The sequence below is a fragment of the Venturia canescens genome, chromosome 1, assembly GCF_019457755.1.
Source record: "Venturia canescens isolate UGA chromosome 1, ASM1945775v1, whole genome shotgun sequence".
Lineage (NCBI taxonomy): Eukaryota > Metazoa > Arthropoda > Insecta > Hymenoptera > Ichneumonidae > Venturia > Venturia canescens.
Window position 1 is genome coordinate 23,091,547 of NC_057421.1, and position 21,319 is coordinate 23,112,865.

Genomic DNA, 21,319 nt, shown 5'->3' on the forward strand with positions numbered 1-21,319 from the left:
GATGGAATATGATTGACATTACACGGAGAGAAAAAAATAGTAAGAATTACTATGCTGCCATCGTATCGGGGTTCTATATCGCCCATTTTGAAGGTTTTTACCAAAAATATTGTCATTTCCAAGTCAATTCCGAATGAAAGTTTTTAAATTGCCTATTTCGCTGTGACAAAGGTTTAAACTGTGCTATTTTTTCATAACATAGTTCACCAAGTTTAATCACGATGATGAACTGTCAAGTAGAATTATTATGCCGTTTTGCTATACTTAGTACTGTTTTTCGCAATTTAAATTTACAGTTGAGCATAGTAAAATTTGAGGAGCTCGAACACAAGCATCGATCATATGCCAAAGTGTTTGGAAATTTACTATGGTAAATAACAGAATTTCATTCGCGATTGTACGATAATATATCGGTATACACGTGTACCGATGTATTTATTTTGACATCACTCATCAATTTTCATCGAGTCGCTTCACAAAAAATGACTACGTATATGTTCGTAAGAATAAATAAATATTACTGATATAGAATGACGTTGAAGTTATGATGCTGAAGTTTCCAACGTTGGAGTTCAACGAAATGATCGAAAAAAATTCTCCAATAATTCCAGTAATTCTCCTATTTTGTTCCCTGCCAAATATGCGATTCGTAGTTTTTCAAGCTGCACCAACGATTCGTAAAATAAAAAATTGGCGAATTACAAACGTTTTTTTCGTTCATTTCGTTGGACTCCAACGTTGGAAACTTCAGCGTCGTCTGAAGTTTCCAACGTTGGAGTCCAACGAAATGATGGAAAAAAAACTCTCCAATGATTCCAGTAATTCTCCTATTTTGTTCCCTGTCAAAATTGCGATTCGTAGTTTTTCAAGCTGCATCAACGATTCGCGAAATAAAAAATCGGTGAATTACAAACGTTTTTTTCCCTCCTTCCATGGCACCATAGTAGTATTCAGTGAAATTTTCTCTCCGTGTATAAATTCGAAGTGCTGAAAACGAGGGACACTCGGAGCCATTTCCACTGGTTTGGGGAACGATCCGCTTGACCGTGACGCCGAACTTTTTTGCAGCGTTGGAATCCAACGAAATGATTTTTAAGAACTCTCCAATAATTCCAGGTGCAATTTTTGTCCCCTCTCGAATTTACAGTCCGTAGTTTTTCAACCTGCACCACTACTGAATTGTGAAATAAAAAATAGGTCAATCACAAACACGTTTTGTTCCTTCATTCCGTTGGACTCGTCGCAAACTTCAGCGTCGTCACTGGACCTCTCTGTTCTTGAAAGCCCCGGTACAAATCCACGGGAGAAAAAGAGATGAATCGTGTAGCAAGACGAATGAATTTCGGGCCATTATGTACCTGACTCATTCAGCGTCGTATGAACCTCTTATAGATGTTCTCACACGTATAATAATATAAATATGCGAAGTCAAATACGAATCCATACGCTCGTAGAGATGACGGGGGGTCGGTAATAACCGATTTTCGATTTTGACGCGCGTTAAATAATTTTTCTGTCCGTGTCACGACCTCGTGTTCCATCACCGTTTGAAATGGAAGCGCTGCGAGAGCGTGTAGCGTACCGAAATACACGAGCGGGAGGCGCCGAGTGACGAGGCTCGCGAGCATATTCGTCGTGTGTGATAAATCGTAGGACGATTTCTATAAATCAGTTCTCTGCGTATGGAGCGATAATTAGGGAAGCAAAGCACGAGTTTCGTCCGTCGGGCTCCGAGCCGTAACCGAACGGTGGAATTTTTTAGAAAAATTCGGTTAATTAACGCTGCTGCGAGGGGCCAAGGGCCCTGAATCATTCGTGATTCACGGCAGTAATTAGTGACCAGAAAATAATGAGACTTTTTAATACTCGCATTAAACGAAATTTTCTAGTCGTTACGCACCGAGTATTCCATGTTTCGTTTCATTGATAATTTATATCAGGAATTTCGAGGCTTTCGGTCGAAGAAAACTCGACATTCCGTCACAGAATTATCGGCACATTAGCCGTGTCCCTCCAAAATGTGAATTTTATCAATTTTCCGTTAACTTTCTATCCGTCGAATCGTCGAGAGACAACAATGCTCCCTTCGTGTTTTTCTTTTTTTTTTTTCAAATGCCAGAATACACCGATGCATATTTAAGATTAGTTGTTTTTTCAATATCATCCCCCTGGGATTCTCTCGAGAGCTGTCTCCTGCTCGCCCTGACGGAACAACCATAACCTCCTCCATTTGTCCCGCCCCCCGCCCCGCCGCCTCGTCCCTCGGCCACCCCAACCGCCACGGTGAGCTCAGTTGTTTCGTATCGGAAAATCTCGGCCCCCGAATCTACCGTCTACGATCTACGAACGTTTTTATAATTCGTGGTCAATGACGAACGAGCTAGTAGTCTGGCGCCGACAGCGGAATCGGAGGGATAACGGACTGACCCATAATAATCGTGTTTGAGCGATAAACCTTAAAGATTCGAGAGCGTCGTCGTCGTCCCGTTTCGTGAATAGGGACTTGAATATTAATATTTCCACCGGCTTATCTTCTCGACAATACGTCAAGACGACGAAAAGCATTTGATATGAAAACAGCAGTGGAAAAGCTGATTGTCAGTTAAAAGAACAAAAGTGAACACGAAAATGTGATAGAACAGAAAAATAACGAATGGGAGCTCGATTTCGTTCGTGTCTCGAGAGGTTTGTCTCTAATTTGGGCCTCCGGGCTGCCAGAACGGAGTGCGATCATGTGGATGCAAAAAAAAGCTTGATCTCCGAGCTGAGAAGCCGATGAGCCTTTGTTTACAGAGTCGTAGATTCATGTTTCCGAAGGATAGAACGCACTCGAAAAAATGATGAAGAAAAAAAAAATATACGAAGAAAATCGTCGCTAAATTCCAGCGACGTGAACTTCGATACCGTTCAGAATCGATATCCCGGAATGGAATACCCGCTGCATGAAACTTCCACAAGAAGAAACAAGAAAAAAAGACGAAAGTAAAGAGAGAAAAACAATACACGACGAGCAACAAATAAAGGAAAAAAATAAAAAAAGCAAAAAACTAAAAACAGAATGAAAATGAAAAAAAAAGACAACGACGAGGTTGCCATTACACCGACAGAGGGTTAATATTCCGCAGGGATACAAGGATTCTGCGTAGCTCTTAGTATTTTTTCGCTCGCGTTCTCATTCATCGCGAGCATAGTACGTGCTTCGTCCGACTGGCCGTACGGCAAATCGCTCGACCATATATACGTATAAAGGGAGATACATGTATAGAGAAGAGTATTCTTGTGCTATGCAACGAAACCGGCAAAGCAAAGACCGAACGAGATATAACCTGCGGAGCGAGGACGGAAAGAAGTTGCCGGAAGATAATGAGAGGAAGAGAGAGAAAGAAGGGGCGAGGGAGAGAAAAGAGTTCACGAGAAGGAGAAAGAAAGGGAAGGAAACAACTCCGGCAGGTTCCACAACAACACGAGAAGAGAAAAGAGAGAAAGGAGGCTCGGCTTGCCTCTTTTAGAGGTCGATTATTTTGTTTTGCCTTCGCTCATTTTGCCAGCCAGTCTCTCCCTCTCTCTTTCTCTCCCTGGATCGTATGTACGTGTCGCGTGTATGTATGTGTTTATGTCTCGGAGGAGGATCGAGCCCTACGAACGAGAGAAACGGTCGACGCGACTCGCGGGTTCGTTGAACGAGAGCCCCTCCGAACCACCTTTTCTACCGTATACTTTTTGTATTAGCGACTGCACTACTGCTCGCGTTCTACCCTCCTTCTCTTCCCTCATTTGTGACGTTTCGTCAATAACGTCCTTCGGAAAGAAAATATTGTGGAATGACTTTTATGAAATTAACTGATCGGCAATTTTTTTCTCCGAATCTGGCTAGAATTCTCGGTATCGAGCTCGATCTGAGGGAACTGTTGGGACAGCTTTCCCCACGAAATATTTTGCTATTACCGCTGTTTCACGAATGTCTTTACTGTACTGCAACTCGTGTTTGTGGAACAAAACTCGCTGCTGGTTTTCGTCCTTTAGATTTATCGTGGGAACTCGAAAAATGGCCGAAAGTAGTTCCGGCCGTTGGGCGAAGACTCACAAAAATGAGCATAAGTATTTCGATAAAATTTTAAACCACGAAATGAAGCTTCACAAGAATATTTTTTCGAAGTGAAATAATTTTCGTACCAGAAATCTGCGTTGTTACGGCTTAAATAAATTTTTTCTATTACTGTGTATTTCTCGGTACTTTGCTCACTCCACTTCCGAGAACCGATCAAATTATTTTTCCACACCTCAAAAAATGACGTTTTCGTGAATATCGTGAAACGAAGTGAAAGATTTTCTAAAATTATCAAAGAAACTGCGAGGCGCGTGACGACTGAACATCTCAAAATTCACTTAAATTTTAATCACTGCATTCATCTTCATTTTTTCTTCAACTAAGGCAACTGAGATCGTAATTTAGTTACTGGGGGCAGCCGCCATTGAACATCAAGTTTTGGTCCGTTCTTCAGAGCTAAAATATCTTATATTTACGTAGTTGTCACTCCAAAACTTCAACAGTAGTTCTACGATGCAAAAGTTTCATTCCGAGTCATTATTATTCGATATAGAAACCGTTCGCGTTGAAAGATCATGAAGCACTAGATTATTAAGAAACGAGGTACTGAAATGAGAAGTAACCGGCAATACGATGAGTCGCAAACTCGGAAAGCAACGAACGATTTAATGCAACCCTCTCCGGTTTATCTGCAAGTCCCCGTTATAAAAATAGTAAAAAGAGTTTCAAGATCTCTGTCGACTGATATGATCAAGTGTAAAAGACGAGAAATTACATAAAAATGAGACGAGGAAAGCTGAAGGTTTCCTGTAGTTCGATCAAAAAAAACAATTCAAATTCCGGTACGATTTCTTATTTTGAGCAATCACGTAAGGAGTCTTAAATAAAATTTGACAGTTTAAAAAACATCGAAAACTGAATACGAACTTATCTTGTCAAATAGTATAACTTCTCAAGTCACGAACATTCACTATTTTGACGGTTACGTTATAATCGGCCGTCAGAGACCTTCGAGCTTAATCACGAGACGGATTCTTGCAGACAATCGAATGAAACTTCCCCCCATACGAGCCCATTGTTACGTTGAAATTTTCGAAAAATGTGAAGCGTAAAATCGTCCCATAACTGCCATCACTTTTGTCTCACTCGTTAATTCTCGCATGAAAAAATAACTGTACTTACCGAAAGTTTCTCCGGAAATTTCGATCTCCCGTGAAAAAAGCGTACACTCAACTCCCCAAGAGTGGCGACGATTTGAGTAAAAAATAAAAATCCAAGATGGCTGTCTCGTAGAACGGAACACACGCGCACCAATGTTAAACAAAAGAACTAAGTAAAAACTGTTCAATGGTCAATGATCACTTGTTTTTCGAATAAACACACCATAATTCTCGTCCGAACAGAACTGATTTTATTCCTTTCAAAATTTAAAGAATAACCGACATCGTTGATGGGTGAATTTAATGTTTGTTAAAAAAACTTGAAACGAAGGAAAAAACTCGCGATAACACGTAATAAAAAAATGAGTCTTATTTATTAAGTAAAAATAAATAAAACGGATCGTCCCGATGTGTTATATGTGAATCGCAACGTTGAAACACGTTACGTTGTATTTTCGGATGAACCGTGCGGCTCGAGGACTCGCGCTCAACTAGTCTCTCTCCTCTCCGACGTGTTTGCCGCGCGCGCGGGGCTCGTTGCGGTCGCAACGATGCCCAACGAGACTGCGCGGCGCTCACGTCGCCCCGTCGTACACACTAAATACACGGTAAGTTCGTTTCTCGTCAAACAAAACGAATCAAAATATAAACGATGCGATATCACGTACAATACAAAATATTCATAATACGATTTTCATAACAGCTCACAATTGGTAAAAACTTCAATTTCGACGCGTTTTAATTCTCTCATAACACTCGAAACTTTCTCATCCAAAATTATTCAAGTGTTCGCGTAGAAAATAAATCCTCGATATATTGCCAGTTATAAAAGAGAGCTTATAGGGATTCTGATAAAAAAAACTTTTTCCGAGAATAAATGCGTGTTTTTTTAATATCCCGATAACACCTGAAATATCGCGAAATTCGTCACCCAGCAAGTTTCGTTCCCTTCACCACGAATTCTTCATGCACGTACATAACCTCGAATACGCGCACGCGCTTCGTAGCGCATTCCTGTCAGTCGCTCGTTCAATATAAATTCAAATGATTGCGATTCTATTTGGACTGGTTTTGCATAATTTAGTCGAATGCCTGAAAATAAGAGGCTCAGTCTTCGATATTGATTATGATAGGATAACAGAATGACAAATATTAGTACTAAATTTTTATGAGAAATCTGGCTGCCATGGTAGAATCAGCAAACACGGAATATTCGGGCTCGTTATTTCCGCACGATTTATTGCGATATTTATATTGTGATTCAACAAGAATCCAACTTAAGGTGACTAACAAAGTCCCGATAATCGTTCAAATTCCATTATTCGATTATCGGTCCCGAAAATATTCACTAAAAATAATTCCCCCCCTACTACCCGTCCACACCGAGTCCCCTCGTCGTCCGGTGGCGTCCTCGCTGTTATTTACCAGCAACCTTTTTCCCCCTCGTCATCTCACCATCCTACAAACGTTCTTTATCATGGAAATCTTACATTAAGGTCGTCGGACAGACTCGTGTGCGTATGAGCATCGCGTGCCTGTACATAACGATTTGTAGATATAAAAGTGTGTTTATGTATACGTACGCCGGTGGTTTTTTCACCGTCGTTCGTCTTCATTGACGAATGCGAAACGTATAATAACACGCGGATTTGCCAATGACAGAAAGTCTCGCGGACGGCACGCGCGTTAATCTTTTCCTTTCGAGGTTCCCTCTTTTATTATTTCATTTTTTTCGTCGCATCTCACCGTGTCCCGACGTCGCTCTATTGCGATCGAACGGCTTCCGGCTTTTTTCCTCAGTCTCATACTTCCGGCGAAACTGACAAGCCATCGTTCATTCACCGAGAATGATAAACGTGTCTGCGAGCTTATACCATCCTATGCTCGCTCCTTCCTTCCGGTTGTATACTTGAGGTGAGATATCCCGGTACGGGACTCGCTCAAATCTCTCGGATTGAACATTATCAAGGCTGACGGCGCGCCGATTTCGTTGTTTTCTTTCGCTTCGCGGATTAAAGGCCAACAAAATTACTTTTCCGTCTCTCTCACTCTCTCTCTTTTTTCTCACCGTTGCAGCAGCTTCGTGCAACTGGAGACTTGATTACCCCACGATATGAATAATCGATCTAATTAAGGGGGTCGCCCCGCGTGGCAGCCAGATTTTTCGTGCTTTTCTCACGTTTTTTTACGCTCAGGAATAAAAACAAAGTTTTGAAATTTGACATTTGAAAACTGCTCCACAGTAGCACATGCGTTTCTCCACGGTCTCCACGATTCCGGGCGATTCGTTGATCCGCGAGATGAAAAAACCAAAGAGCGTTTTCGTTTGTATAGCGGTGACTATCGCCTGGACTAAAATCATACGGAAACATATGCAAAATTGGAGGATCGCGCTTTGAAAAATCTGTGAAAATCGATATTTGTGTTTCAAGGTCCGGAAATCCTTCAATTTTTCATATTTCCGTATGATCTTATTTCATGCGATAGCCACTGCTTCACAAATCAAAATGCTCTTCTATCTTTGTTGAAATTTCAGTTTAAATGCCGGCAAATTTCTTTCAAATTTCAAAATCTCGTATTTTTTTACTCGCCGGAATAAAAATAGCTGAAAACCCCGCTGCCACACGGGGCGAGCCCTTCTATGGGTGCTTCTTAGTATAAAATTGATTTGGAAAATAATACAAAATAAAATCGTGCACCAGGAAGATTAGGCGAGGATATTCAGTGGTAATAAGATGGTGCGGTGCTCCGTGCGACAGTGCGGAGGGTTCTGTCCGCTCGTCACCCTTATAGGTGTCACATGCCGTCACGCCGAATAAAAGGGGTTGACAGACATCGGGCAGGCGGGTCTCAGCGGTCTCATATATTTGTACAACAACCCCTGGCTCGCATCCTCCCTACTTTTCATCCAAACTTATTATATTACAGTGTATTATCGTCTTTTCACGTGTTCACAGATGTCGCGCGTGTGTGTGTGTGTGTGTGTATACAAATATTCGTATAGGATGGACAGGATTGCAGATGGAGAATAACAATTGACCGAATTCAAGTTCGATGGCAGATCGGGTCTCGGAATATTCGGACAAAAAATAATGAAAATTTGAGTGATAAAATGATTACAAGTTGAAATAATTCCTCTGAATAATATTCGTTCCTCTGTACAGACGGATGCGAATTTAAACTTCAGTATACTTCGCGTTCGTTAAAACTGTGCCAGTTTTAAATCGGAGATTTAATGCTTAATCAATTAGCCCCTTTTATTTGCATGCTAATTCAAAAGCTGTCAGCTTCGATAAAGCTTACATCGGCTTTCTTCTGCGTATAAACGGATTAATAATAACGCGAGGAGATAAGAGAACACGATAAAATAACGAAAGCCACGAGAGGTCTGGTTCGCATTCGGGGTGGGGCTGACTCACGGTAATTAACCGCACGCTTGTCACTTCTGTGATATTACAGCATCAGTATACCAACAGTCTTGCGACGAAATTACCACAAGTCCGTAGCGTGTGACAGACCGAGAGTTTTCCTCGCTCACGCTTCAGTAAACACCAGTTTCTCGTGTTGCTCCCTCTCGCCTATTCTCGAGGCTTCTCGCTCCTTTCTCTCCTTAATATATCAGATCAAACAAGAATGAAGTTTTAGATTAGATTCGAGCCGCGCGTGATTACTGCGCGGGTGAGGAGGCATCACTCTCGCACGAGTGGCCAAAGAAAAGGGAACGAGGGAGAGAGAGAGAGAGAGAGAGAGAGAGAGAGAGAGAGAGAGAGAGAGAGAGAGAACAGCACGAGCTTAATCTCAAAGCAGACACTGCGTAGGGAGAGACTTTTTAATGCATTCGGCGTTAAGAACTCGAGTTAAACTCTTTAAACGAGTTACCGGAAGTTGCCTTCGATGCTGGACCCTTCCTATTACTTTAGGATGACGGAGGTGAAGAGAGAAAGCAGCGATTCGGAGATCGAGAGGGAGAAAGACACGTAGAAAAGTTCCATACGTATGCCGGACCGAAAAGACCGCACAACTCGTCTCTTCATCGGTTAATCTCACTTCCTCCCTCACTAACAAGTGTCCATACCATCTCCTCGGAGAAAGCAGCAGGCACGAGGATAGTTTTGACGTCGAGGAGGTCAGCAAGTAATCGTTCGCGTCTGCACTGGCCAGTTTCCAAGTGAAGACGCGAGAGTAAAAGACAGCTGGAAGTTTCCCTTCGACGTGTCAAATACTCGGGATTATTCACCATCGGGAGAATTATCATTTGATAAGAAAGTCCTCGTGCCAGCGAAATTCGCTGCCCAGCTCCGTTCATACCTCGATAAAAACCCCGCAATAATCCTCGTCGATCGAATAATTTACCCACAAAATCTTTCTACCCCGAAAACATGAATGAATGAAACGCGGGAAAAAGAGCTCAAACCGGACGAAGAGACCCTGGACGATTTCACGATAACTTGAAACTTCTTTCATTGTATTGCCCACTCACCACTCGATCGCTGTACCCGAAGTCTCTGTTTGCACCGACGTTATTTCCTTCCTGTGCACATATACGCTGCACGCGTGTACATTATATCTGAGAAACGTCCATATCTCTTTATACATATATAAATATCTGAGACATATAGCGCGGATAATCCTCCACTTAAGGATCTGCGCGGAGTATTTGAAGAGGACAGGAGGGGGTCGCCGCCCCGAGGCTTTTTTGTACGTGTACGTGTGCTCCTTCCCCATATTCCACGTATCCCTTGCCGCCACCTTATACATATATACTGTACAGGGAATAATGGAGTTGAGAGTTTCCGTATTATGTAGTAACCCCTCGAATTGTAAGGCGAAGCGAAATCCAAGTAACGTACACGAAAGTTCGTGTGTAACGTGATTGAGGACGTTCGAATATTTTCAATTTCTCTATAAAATTGCTACGATGTACAGAGAAATGTGTGCGCAGCGTGCACACAGAGGAATTTCAAATTCGTACGGTATTGCACGAACCCAATCGTCTATAATTGAGACTCTTTTTAATCGGGAACGTTAATTTATTAGTGTAAGAATAATAATTTATACGTTTGATCGGCCTCCCTGGCTCGTTGGACAGTGGAACGTCCCTTGAATCCACTCAGCGACACATTATTCGTACGATTCTGTACGAGTATTCATTTATCTCGAGGCTTCTAATAAAAATCATATTATACGAGCTCCAAACGTAATTTACTGGGAAATCATGATTCTCGTATAACGCCACAGCCAATCGACGAAAGCTTATGAATATTTAATTTCAACGATGTCTATATAATTCTCTCCTGGAACGGGATTCCTAAATATTATTTTTATTATTCGTCCTCCCACAGCCACGTGCGCGTGTACACTCGTGCCGCTGCACGAACTCGTGTGAGTGTTGCTTGAGAAAATAATGAAAATATAATTCCAGTTTCGAGTCGTGTTCATCGGACGCGCGGCGAAGGAACGGATATCAGAGAAAAATAATGTTACTTTGTGAGACAAATTTTATCGCGAACTTTATTCACGAGAGAATAATTACTCGGGGAGAATTCAATTTGAAAAATTAGCGTGCGGCGACGAGCTGCAATTCATGATATTATGGGAGAAGAATATTGAATTTTTTATAAATTAAATCATATTTATTGTTCCAAGTAGAAACTTTGAGCGGAATATTTAGTAAATTTTGACGTCCCATCTGCAATATTTACTGTTACAAAACTGAAAATTACGCAAATCTTTGAAATTTTGCTACAGGAATAAATACTTTTCGTCAACTTGTCCCTTGTTCAATTTTACGTTAAATATTAATTCTCTCCGTGTAGAAATTAATTGAGCGATGCGAATCAATAAATTATTAGAAGACATCGATTCTGGAGGTTCGAGGTTCGTGACTAGAAAATCCGGAATTTTATAGTGTCACGAGCAAAAATATTTCCATCCTCGTGTACGGCGAGTATCGAGACGAAATGACACTGGGATTCGGCGGTAACGACGTTCGAATTTTTTTCGATGAATTCAATTCTCGTGATCGATTGGTCGCTGACCCACATTTCAAGTCGCGTTTTAATTCACATGCGCTCGGGGAAAAACTGAAAAAACGAATGCTCCTCTGGAAAAATACGGTCTGTTGTAATTAACTGGTATACGTCGATAGTTCAATAGGGACTTTATCATTCTTTCGTTATCGCGTGTATACGCAAAGCGCTGTGTTCTCCAATAATCGCTTCATATCAACAAAGGGCCATTTTTTACGTTTCTTCGATTGTTACACGATTTACAATCATTCCAGCGGATTATTCTTGTAGTCCATATGCCGCACGTTTATATACACCGGGTGAGCGAGAGGCTCGATCGCATGCATAAATTCATTTTAGTCCAACTTTCTACACACCCACATGGAGCCTGCAAACGCTCTTCGTCTCTGTGTACACGCTCGTTCAAAGCCAACAGAGCATGCGAATAGAAGCTCGTCCCTAATTCTAGAGAAACCATGGAAAAAAGCGAGAGTCTTCCCCCCGCATGTTTCCAATCCCGCGAGAAAAAGGTCGCGGAATCGTCGGAAAAACATTTTTGCATTCCGGACCCCGGACGAATCGCGTTTTCGTGCAGGAGGCGAGACCAGCATCTCGCGAGATGAGCCAAAGATCCGCGGACACGAACGGAATCTTGGGGGTTTGAGTTCTCGGAAGAGCAGAGCAGCTCGTCGTCGATTGGCCCTTGAACCTCTTTTTTCTCGCTGCTTATCCGCTCGGCCATACAATCCTGTGCACAATCGTGTGCCACAAATACGTCTGCACACGAGGGCACGTATGTGTCCCGTTGGTGAATGTCGTTGAGCATAAATCTCTTCCATTCGATCGTTTCGCACGCACTGATCCGCTCTCGAGTCCGCTCGTCACGAAGAGTCGGAGCTTCGGCCTCTTCTCGTTTTAAATTCTATATAACCATGAATACTAAATATACATACGGACGAATACATAGATTTAAACTTATTTATGAAGAGCGTATGTGACTCTCAGTGCGTCGCTCATGTAGAATGAAAAGAATGAAAGAACAAAAAAGATAAAAGAAATAGCGAAAGCGTGCGTGCGCGTGTGTGTGTGTGTGTGTCTCTCTCTCTCTCCGTCCGGGGGGTGGACAAAAAAAGAAACTCGGTCGAATCGAGATCCATTCATGACGAGGAACGTGACCGAGGCAAGGTTGACACTATTACTGCGACTGCTACGTCCGATATGACGTTGTTGCGTAGTGTATGATGGACGGGAAACGGTCATCGGTTTGTGCTGTACACATATTGTATGTTTTCATATTTATATGATATCCAATGGGAAAAGGCGTGCTTTTATACCCTTCGGTAAAACGAGTAAATTCTCTCACTTTAGCCATTTTATTTACAGAAATACGTACTCTTGTTCGTCCGCAGCTTTTTTTATAAATGGTATTGCGAGAGGAATAAATAATGATGGAATATAAAATTAGCTCGCAGGCACCACACTGGTGCAAATTTGCAACGACAAAAATTCAAAAAAAAACAGCTTCTCCAAATTCCTTTCTTCAATTTGATCATTCTTTTGTAACAAAACTTGATTATTCAATTTTTTTAATGATCGTAATCGATCACTAAGGAATCGTTACCCTTAAAAAGTCTCGTAAGATTAATTCCATAGACTCGTGGATGAAATAAAAAGTTTTGAAAAGTCGAAGTGCAAATTGCCACCAGCGTGGTGAGTGGGTCCCCTTAAAGGGTGCGTGGCATCTACAGGTTAAAGTCCCAACCCGATGCTGTGAAATCCCAATAAAATGGTTCATTTTCATAATTTCCTTGCTGCCTTACCAGACTTCACCATCCTCAAATAAGCAGTATTTGAACAAATTTCCGATATTTTATGCTCGCAGACTGTAAAATTAAAATCGCCTCGTTTTCCGTCCGTCTCTTCGTGGCTCCACAGCGCTTTAGTCCGCAAATTGAATATCAATTGCGATTCAGTAAAACTTGCAGTTCCCAGCAGCGAAACAATTGTTCAAGCGTTGGCTTAATTCAAACTGTATCTCGTTGCGATAGAGTTTATCCTAAAAGTAAAGATACTCTTAAGGCTTTCAGCGTCGCACATGCACACCGGCGCATGCACGAATATACTTGACAGCTCGCGGAGTAACCACGGGAGCCACATGAAGCAGCCGAGGCACACAAACAGGGCGACACGATAAATCGGCATTAAATTGGAATTACGATCGTATTAAACGGGTATACGTACGATTGAACACGGCTATGGGGCTCCGGAGACATAGAGAACGTGTCTATGCACCGTGGACAAGGCTTAAAATCGTCTTCTCCTTCCTCCAACGAGACTTGCTTTCAGCACGATATCTGCGGCTGACGAGTCTCGTCGCCAATTGAATTACTCGCGAGTGCTAAATATTTTCTGTATCAGTGATTGCTAATCTCACGTTTTTCGATATCAGTAACGCTATTTTGTTTCCTTGCATCAAAAAGGAGCGAAGGGTGAGCCAATTGGGGGGGGGGGGGGGGGGGGGGGGGTTAAATGTACAGTTGATTCAAACTGTATATGAAAAAGGGTTAATCCGGATCGTTCCTCTCTCCCTGTTTGTCTGCTAACAGCATTTTTTCTGCGTACTAAACAAAGGCCAAAGAAAAGACCATTGTGACAGTTTTTTTCTATACGATTGGAGCTCATCTCTGGACTTTGTTTTTCCTGCTTTGAAAGCTACAATTCGAATATTATTGAGTTTCGATGGCGAATGTTTTCAATTGGCAATTTCATTGAGTTTACTTATTAAAAATGCAATCTCGATTCCGCTAAACGGTACTTAACTTGACAATAAATCGATTTCATCTATTTTCTGCTAAAAGAAATGCCAACATTAATGTAGAATTACGTAAACGTTTCGAGAAATGGAATAATTAACGATGACGAAAGTATTGCGTGGAGTATTGATCGCATTTCTGGATTACCCGTCGCAATGAGAGCGGTGATTAGCGTCGCATAAATTGATATTCCAGCTGTGAGCAGCAAACCAGAGTTACGTGGATGTATGAGAGAAAAAAGAATAAAGAAAGAAGAAATGTAAGGCACGTGTCAATACGCGTGACCCCATTTTCCAGCATGCAAATGCAACTGCCCGGACCAAGGATACCACAGCTTTGGTCGTATTGTGCGTTCAATCCTTTCAGGACTCTCGCTGTCCTCGTCTGATTTTTCGTATTTTGATTTTTTTTTGTTGTTTTTTTTTTTTATTTTTCGCCTACGTCGCTTCTCTTTTCGCTCTCTCAGGATTTTTGCTCCCGGACGAGTGCTCGGCCCCATACACGAACGGTTCCACTTCCATGCTCGTATCGGTGGACACATAAACATATGCAGGCACGTAATTCTAAACCGACATTCACAGCTCACAATGAAAGAACGTGTGCCCATCATTCCCTGCGTGTCCAGTTTGCTTCTGCGAGTACGCATTCTTCCCATAGAAAAAAGGCATCGGGGGGTTGCACTCGGGGCGCGAGGAAAAGTCCAGTCGCAAAAACGTACTCAAACTCGTGTTCGGCTATACGAATTATAGATTTTTTTTTCTGTTTTTTTCGACACAAGCCGCCCTTCCTGCGATTTTATATAAATACATCGAAGCCTTCAACGTTTATGGTAATTTTTTTTACTCGTGATTTTGAATCAACTCCCTCGAGCATGCTCGTGTGTCAGCTGCATAATTAAAACACCGGAGCGAAACACACCGATAACGTTTTTGATTTTTACATTCCCGCTCAATCGCCCATATACTTCGTGCTGCACGTCCACGCTCCCGTGGTTCCGCCATTTCATTTGACGTCCAGTGGAAACGCTTCTCACGCTCGCATTTTCTCTCGGTGATATCTATTTATTGCATACACCCATAACGCATCGCTCCCGCGTACGTAAATATGATTTATCAAAACTCCAACTCCATCTGATCCAGTATATTTTGGTGCTATAAACCAGCTTATGATCCTCCTCATCCAACGATCCTATTAATTATTCGGGCGTTTCGTTTTGACGTACGAGGACCGTGTCATCATTATACGTCCATGTTGACAAATACCGACGATGCATGCGTCGATGAATATTCTCGTACACTCGAACCGGAAACCGCGAGATCGAAATATCTCAATTCCTAAATATTCTGTGCATAGTGAAAAAAAACTTGCTTTGGAGTGATTTATTATTGAACATGAATCAGTTTCGTCGAATGCTCCATTCCAAATGTTTATTGCGTACTTTCACGATTGGTAGACGGAATTTTATGAGATCGACTACTTTTCAAGTGAAATTATTCCAGTTCTTCGTTTACGGTGGGGATTAAATGTTAAAATGACTAAAATTTTAAACAACAAAATCTCGAGTTCATGAACTTCGAATTATAATGTGGAGACGGATCAATTCGACTGGAGCTTTCAATGTCGAAAATAAATAAAGTAGAAACTTCAAGGTTCGAGGCACGATTACATCGAAAATGGAATGTAACAATCGCTCATAGAACGAACCACTAAAATATCGTTTTTCCGAAAATTTGACTACCACTCTTTCGATTCACGTAACCTACTGAATAGTCGATCGGAAGAATTTCGATTAACTCATTTTTCTCCAATTTATACAACTTTTTAAATTTTGAAATATCGCGACCCTTCAACAATTTTGTTGACATATTGAACCCTGCCCTTTTATGGTAACGCTCAGAACTCATTCTCAGTTGAATCTTTTTTCGCGCAATTACTGCTCTGAGAAACCGCTCGAAATTTTTCCTCCTTCGCGCGCGCGCGCGCGCGCGCGCGTGTGTGTGTGTGTGTGTGTGTGTGTGTGTGTGTGTGTGTGTGTGTGTGTGTGTGTAGTGCAGATCATTAGTGCAAACTAGAGACCGCGAGGTCATTGCTGAAACGGGTTTTCAGAAGGAAGCAATCGTATTGGGAACAGATATCGCGTTGTTGAATTGCTTAAGCAAATGGCGCTTTCTCATCGATCTCGGCTTTAATAGATCGCTATCTCGTAATCACGTATTGTCTGGGCTAAACCGACCGATGGTTAACACCACACATAGAATAAGGCAATGGATTTTCGCTTATATCAGAGGACACGGATTTTCACGAATTCTTTTGGAATTGGTATAAATCAGGCTCCGGCTGTTCGCTGTGGCTGACCTGCTGAGGGGTCAGTTCAAAGTGTATTTATATATCTCCCGATGAGCAAGAAATCGAAGCCAAATGTGGGTCGTTCTCATGTGGAAAACTCTTGAATAAAAACAATTCAAAAATGTTCTCTAAAAAGACATTTTTTATGAAGAAAATGCTAAGAATCGAAAGAGTATGTGGAAACCAAATCTGGAATCAAAATGGAAGAAAATAATAAAAGGAATTTTCATTGAACATTAACATTTTCATAGATTCAGCGGTAACTCGACGATGCTACCAAACATTTTATTCCAATTTGAAACAAAATTTTATTTTCAACATCACAGTAAAAAAGTTTGCTCTCAAATGACCTCGTTCATGGCGACTGCACCAACAAAATTGTTCCTTTTATATCCTGAATGAAGCTGGGCTTATTCATTTTTATCCTGTGCTTCAACCCCTCGGTCTTGTTGAACTCTCACCCCCATCCATCATCCAAAAAGGAGTAATTTAATGATAGGAAAAACTGTCGAACTGCCAGCCAAATTGGAATTCTGCTGGCTCACTCGAACAGTGTCGTTTTTTCTTTTTTTATACTTTTAATCAGTTCACGTGGTCTATGCAACGTCACGAAATGCACGGGAAATTTGTAATTGACAATTCTCACGGTTCGATAATAAATTGGATCTCGATTCCTCATATATGAAAATTTATTTTTATCCTATTTTTCTGACGTTCGGTGCACTTTTTTTGCTAATGATGATCCAGATTTAGGTTGTTTCGTTATTGGAAAACAAAAAACAGTATTGCCAAAGTGGAAATCTTTGTTCTCCATCTTTTTTCATTCAATTTGTATGCACTCGAAAGTCACTGTTTGGATACCTGAACATCGATTATCGTTTTTCAAGAAATACCCTCGAATCTATTTTCCTATTATAAAATAGAATAAGAAAATTGACGTCTACAGATATAGAAGAAAACTTCATCCAACTGGGCGCATTCGAGCCCAGATCCTTGGTCGTTACAACATTCGTGAGCTGACGGGAGGATTTGAAAAGGGAAAATACACACAGATCGAGTGGGAGAGCAGAAAAACTTGAATTTGGTCTGAAGTTGGATAGTTTTTCCGGTGATTAATCATTTCCGATAATGATTGATGGTCGGTGGCTCACTCGCTTCATTAGTTTGAGTAATTCGAATAATTATTCCGGAATCAATTTACCTCGACGGTTTTGAGGTAAATATTGTGAAGAAACGTGTCAAGTCGTTTATCGAACATTTTCATACGAAATTGTTCCATTTCTTAACGAATATTCAGTTGAATATTTTTATTCCTTGGACACAAGTTTTTTGTTTGAATTCAATCTCGAACCGAACGTTCGCCTCCGAAAAACAGTTTCTCTGCAATCACTGAGTCTTGCTAATTCGAATAGTGTTTATTTGCTCACTAAAATGTTTTATTAGTCAATTAAAATTGATTTGAAAACTTGAGTCTCCTCTGCCATCGGAGGTTGAGCAACAAATATTACAAATTAATACGTTTTTACGATCGTAAGTATCAAAATTGATTTCGAAATTATAAAATTACCATCGATATTAACAATACATTAATTCAAGTGGCTTAATTGCATTATTACATCTAAAACGTTACAGCGATGTGTTCACTTTTCCTCCGGCTATCTACAGCTGAGCGGAGAAGCTCCAGTTCAAAACTTCGATGTGGTGAAAATAATAAAAATGTGGAGTAAAAAAGTTCCAATTCCCCGTAGCGCCATCCGGTTTTGGGAAAAAATAAACACTTTCTAAACACTCCATCGTACCCGAAGGGACAGTTTAAAGTGAGACGTTAGAAATTGCATTGTATTTTGATTATTTCGTATTTTGAATAATTCGATGAATTTATTTATCCGTGAATTGTGCATGTTTTTCATCGCCTGATTCCACTTTAAGGAGGGTGGATCACGAAATCAAAATAATCAGAATTTGATAAAATTTGGTGATAAGGTTCTTTGGCATCAAGTATACAAATACAATTTTTACCACATGGTTATCGAATAATTGAGCATTAAATCGAAGTTATATGCATATGTAAACTGTATGCTTATACACGTGAACTTTGGTGTTCAATTACTCGAGAGCTATGTGGTAGAAAAATCTTAAAAAATTTACATTGTCTAATATATTTTCAAAGAATACATGTACGATATTTTATTGAATTCTCATCATTTTGAAATTCTTCATATTTTTCACATGCGATGTATACACTTGTGATGTATAGAAACATCGAAAAAATTTTTATTTGATATTCTTCAAGTGCAATTTCTGAAGAATATATTCTCACTAAATTTCATAAAGATCGGAGCACTAGATTCGTAGCTATGGGTATTTCGACCGACTGTTCGGTGCGCGTGGTCGTCTAATACTTGAATCCTCAAACGTGATTATCTCAGAATCGTCTTTTTTGAAAAATATCTTTGCAGTGGACACGATTACTAAAAAACTATTAACCCGATCTATACCAAACTTATATCATTTATTTATTATAATAATAGGGCCTGGAGGAAGGATTTCGTATTTGTTGAAAAAAAAAATTCTAACAAAAAAACGAAAAATTCAGCACCTCAAAAAGTGATTTTTTTGTTAAAACTGTCGCTATTTTTTTAAATCAAATTTGTACAAATACTTCTCCCAGGCCCAAGCTATTATTATAATAAATAAGTGGTACAAATTTCGCATCGATCGGATTAATAGTTTTTTAGTCATCACGTCCACCGCAATTGACGCTCAAGGAAAGCCATTTGGAGAAATTTTTTGATTAAAAAAATTGTACAAGTACATGAACATTTGCACTAATGAATGTCGTTCACAGTTTTTCAATAAACATTTGTTTTCTCGTCGAAAAAAAATCAAGAAAATCACGTTTTTTCGCCCGCTACAAGTGTATATAAGGCCTTAATGAACAGCCGGTAAAGACCGTAGATAGATTCCTAGTATAGCAGCTTTATCATTGATTGGTAAGAGTTCAACGGAGTTACCGACCATTGGATACGTGCAATGCGTCGTGGTGAGGCTTGCCGACGGTAGACTCGCAGCATAGAGTTCGTAGATTTTTCTGCAGTCGATAAATCAACTTTCCTATTTCACTAGTGGCATAAAACAGAAGTGGGATCGAGTACTCGCTGAGAATTTGAAGAAAAAAATATTATTCCACAAATTATTTCATACAAACGTTTATTTTTCATTGAGTCCTCGTGTTTATATTAATATCTGATTATAACGAAGACAATTAAAAACGATATTTACAAAGATTGTAATACCTATTCACATGCGTATCAGTTCGGTGAATAATCAATGGGTTATTACAACATTATTTTTCATATTCGCTAATGAGTGATCCTAGCTGCTTACGTTGTTTAAAACCTTTGAAACCCCATAAGTTTCACCTATAGGTAACACTTGAATTCTGCTTTCAGCGTTTGAGTGGTAAATAAGAAATGCAAATTTATCTTTTTCGTTGTTCAAACCGACGATAAGTAACTTCACCTATCTTTTTTTTTTTTATAAATGTCAGCACAGCCTATCAATGATTTTTTGTCTCAGAATGAATCTTTACTCTTTGCCAAATTATCTGCTGCCTGATTTTGCGTTCAGTTTTGAGATGAATTCCATCGCTTGATTATCCCCTTTCCGATGTTCCAGAGCCCTGATCACATCCGTGTCTGTAATATTCGATTCAAGGGTGAAATTGTAAAAATATGCGACGATAAAAAAAATGGAATTTAGAGTTCGAACTTTTTTTTGTTGTACCTCTGTCAGTTGGGCGAGAAAGTTTCAGATGAATCTGTTCGAGAGACTCAATCCCACTCTCGTGGCCAGTACTAGGAATTTCGTTGAATTGTAAAAAAGCCTCCGCCATAAATCTTGTTCTCAAGAAATCTTTGTCTTTAACTTCAAAAACCAAAATAGCGTCCTCCAAGTTTCTCTGGTCAGTCGTTAAGGGTCTGGAATGCAATGAAATCGGCGATTGTGTTCAAGAGTTTACAAATAATTTTCGAGTTACTACTTTTGTGACCCAGTACTGGGGATTTTTGGACTGCTCATCAGAATTTTTATTTTACTGATATTTTTCACTCTGTCAAATGCAAGCTTCACTCACATTGTTAATGTTTCATCGAACAATGGGAAGAGTGTCTCCTTCTGTACATGAGTCTTTGGCGTTTTGATTTCGTTGAACTTTTCCTCCGGCAGCAATCTCAGTTTGACATAAGCGTCACATTTGCCTGCGATGAGAAAAAAACTTTTGTCAACTACAAATAATAGAGGACATTTTTCATTAAACCGGAGAATCCCCAACGCGAACCGATTCATGCACAATGGTATGATCGATCGTGATGATTCTCTGTAAAATAATGGTCACAAAGTTTTTCAGGTAAAAGATATTCGCATTCAGGGAAATTCAATTTTTCCAATAAACCAAGTCACATTGGAGGACTAAGTAATTCTGATGGAATTTCTTTCGTGTAGAATGATGTGGATCGATCGACCAGCGGGCTACTCTATCGGATCAAATTTTCGTGCCATGCAATTGACCAATCCTTCGTCGTTCGAGCACTTTTATAAAAAAATGGCAGGCATAATAACAGTGACGAGAATGAACAAAAACAATGATGCTTCCAAAAAACTGAGACGATTGAACGAAATTCTTGACGGAGAACATAACTTTCATATTCAAGACAATTTTACATACTTGTCTTCATCTCTCTCAGTCTTTGTTTAGATTTTGAATGAAGCTTGCGCTCGATAGTCGACAGCTTGCCTATAAAATCGCCTATAAAATTGAAAGAATAAAGAACAAAAAAATCACAGCTGCTTGAGGATAATTCCAAGCGATTATTCGACTAGTTCGATCGCCAGACAATTCTAATTCGACTGATTTTGTTCCACCGGACTCAAACTGCTTTCTTG

At 40.3% G+C, this 21,319-nt stretch overlaps 2 protein-coding genes across 8 annotated transcripts in view; both read right to left on the reverse strand.

The window, feature by feature from the left end:
- The window catches only part of sli (slit guidance ligand), a 301,634-nt gene extending 295,953 nt beyond the window's left edge, over positions 1–5,681 (reverse strand). Inside the window, exon 1 of the mRNA XM_043413176.1 lies at positions 5,231–5,681. The gene's annotated coding sequence lies outside the window, so the exon portion shown is untranslated. The remainder of the gene's footprint in view (positions 1–5,230) is intronic.
- A 13,887-nt stretch (positions 5,682–19,568) lies between these two features.
- Positions 19,569–21,319, reverse strand: part of stac (C2 and C2B_Munc13-like domain-containing protein staccato) — a 29,195-nt gene continuing 27,444 nt past the window's right edge. For 6 of the 7 annotated variants that reach the window (XM_043416815.1, XM_043416783.1, XM_043416792.1 and 3 more), the window contains 4 exons: positions 21,102–21,182; positions 20,511–20,634; positions 20,162–20,355; positions 19,569–20,073 (listed from right to left, as the gene is read on the reverse strand). In XM_043416815.1, the coding sequence (XP_043272750.1) occupies positions 19,979–20,073; positions 20,162–20,355; positions 20,511–20,634; positions 21,102–21,182 (494 nt within the window). In that variant the 3' untranslated portion in view covers positions 19,569–19,978. The remainder of the gene's footprint in view (positions 20,074–20,161; positions 20,356–20,510; positions 20,635–21,101; positions 21,183–21,319) is intronic. The other variant, XM_043416799.1, reaches the window with a different exon arrangement.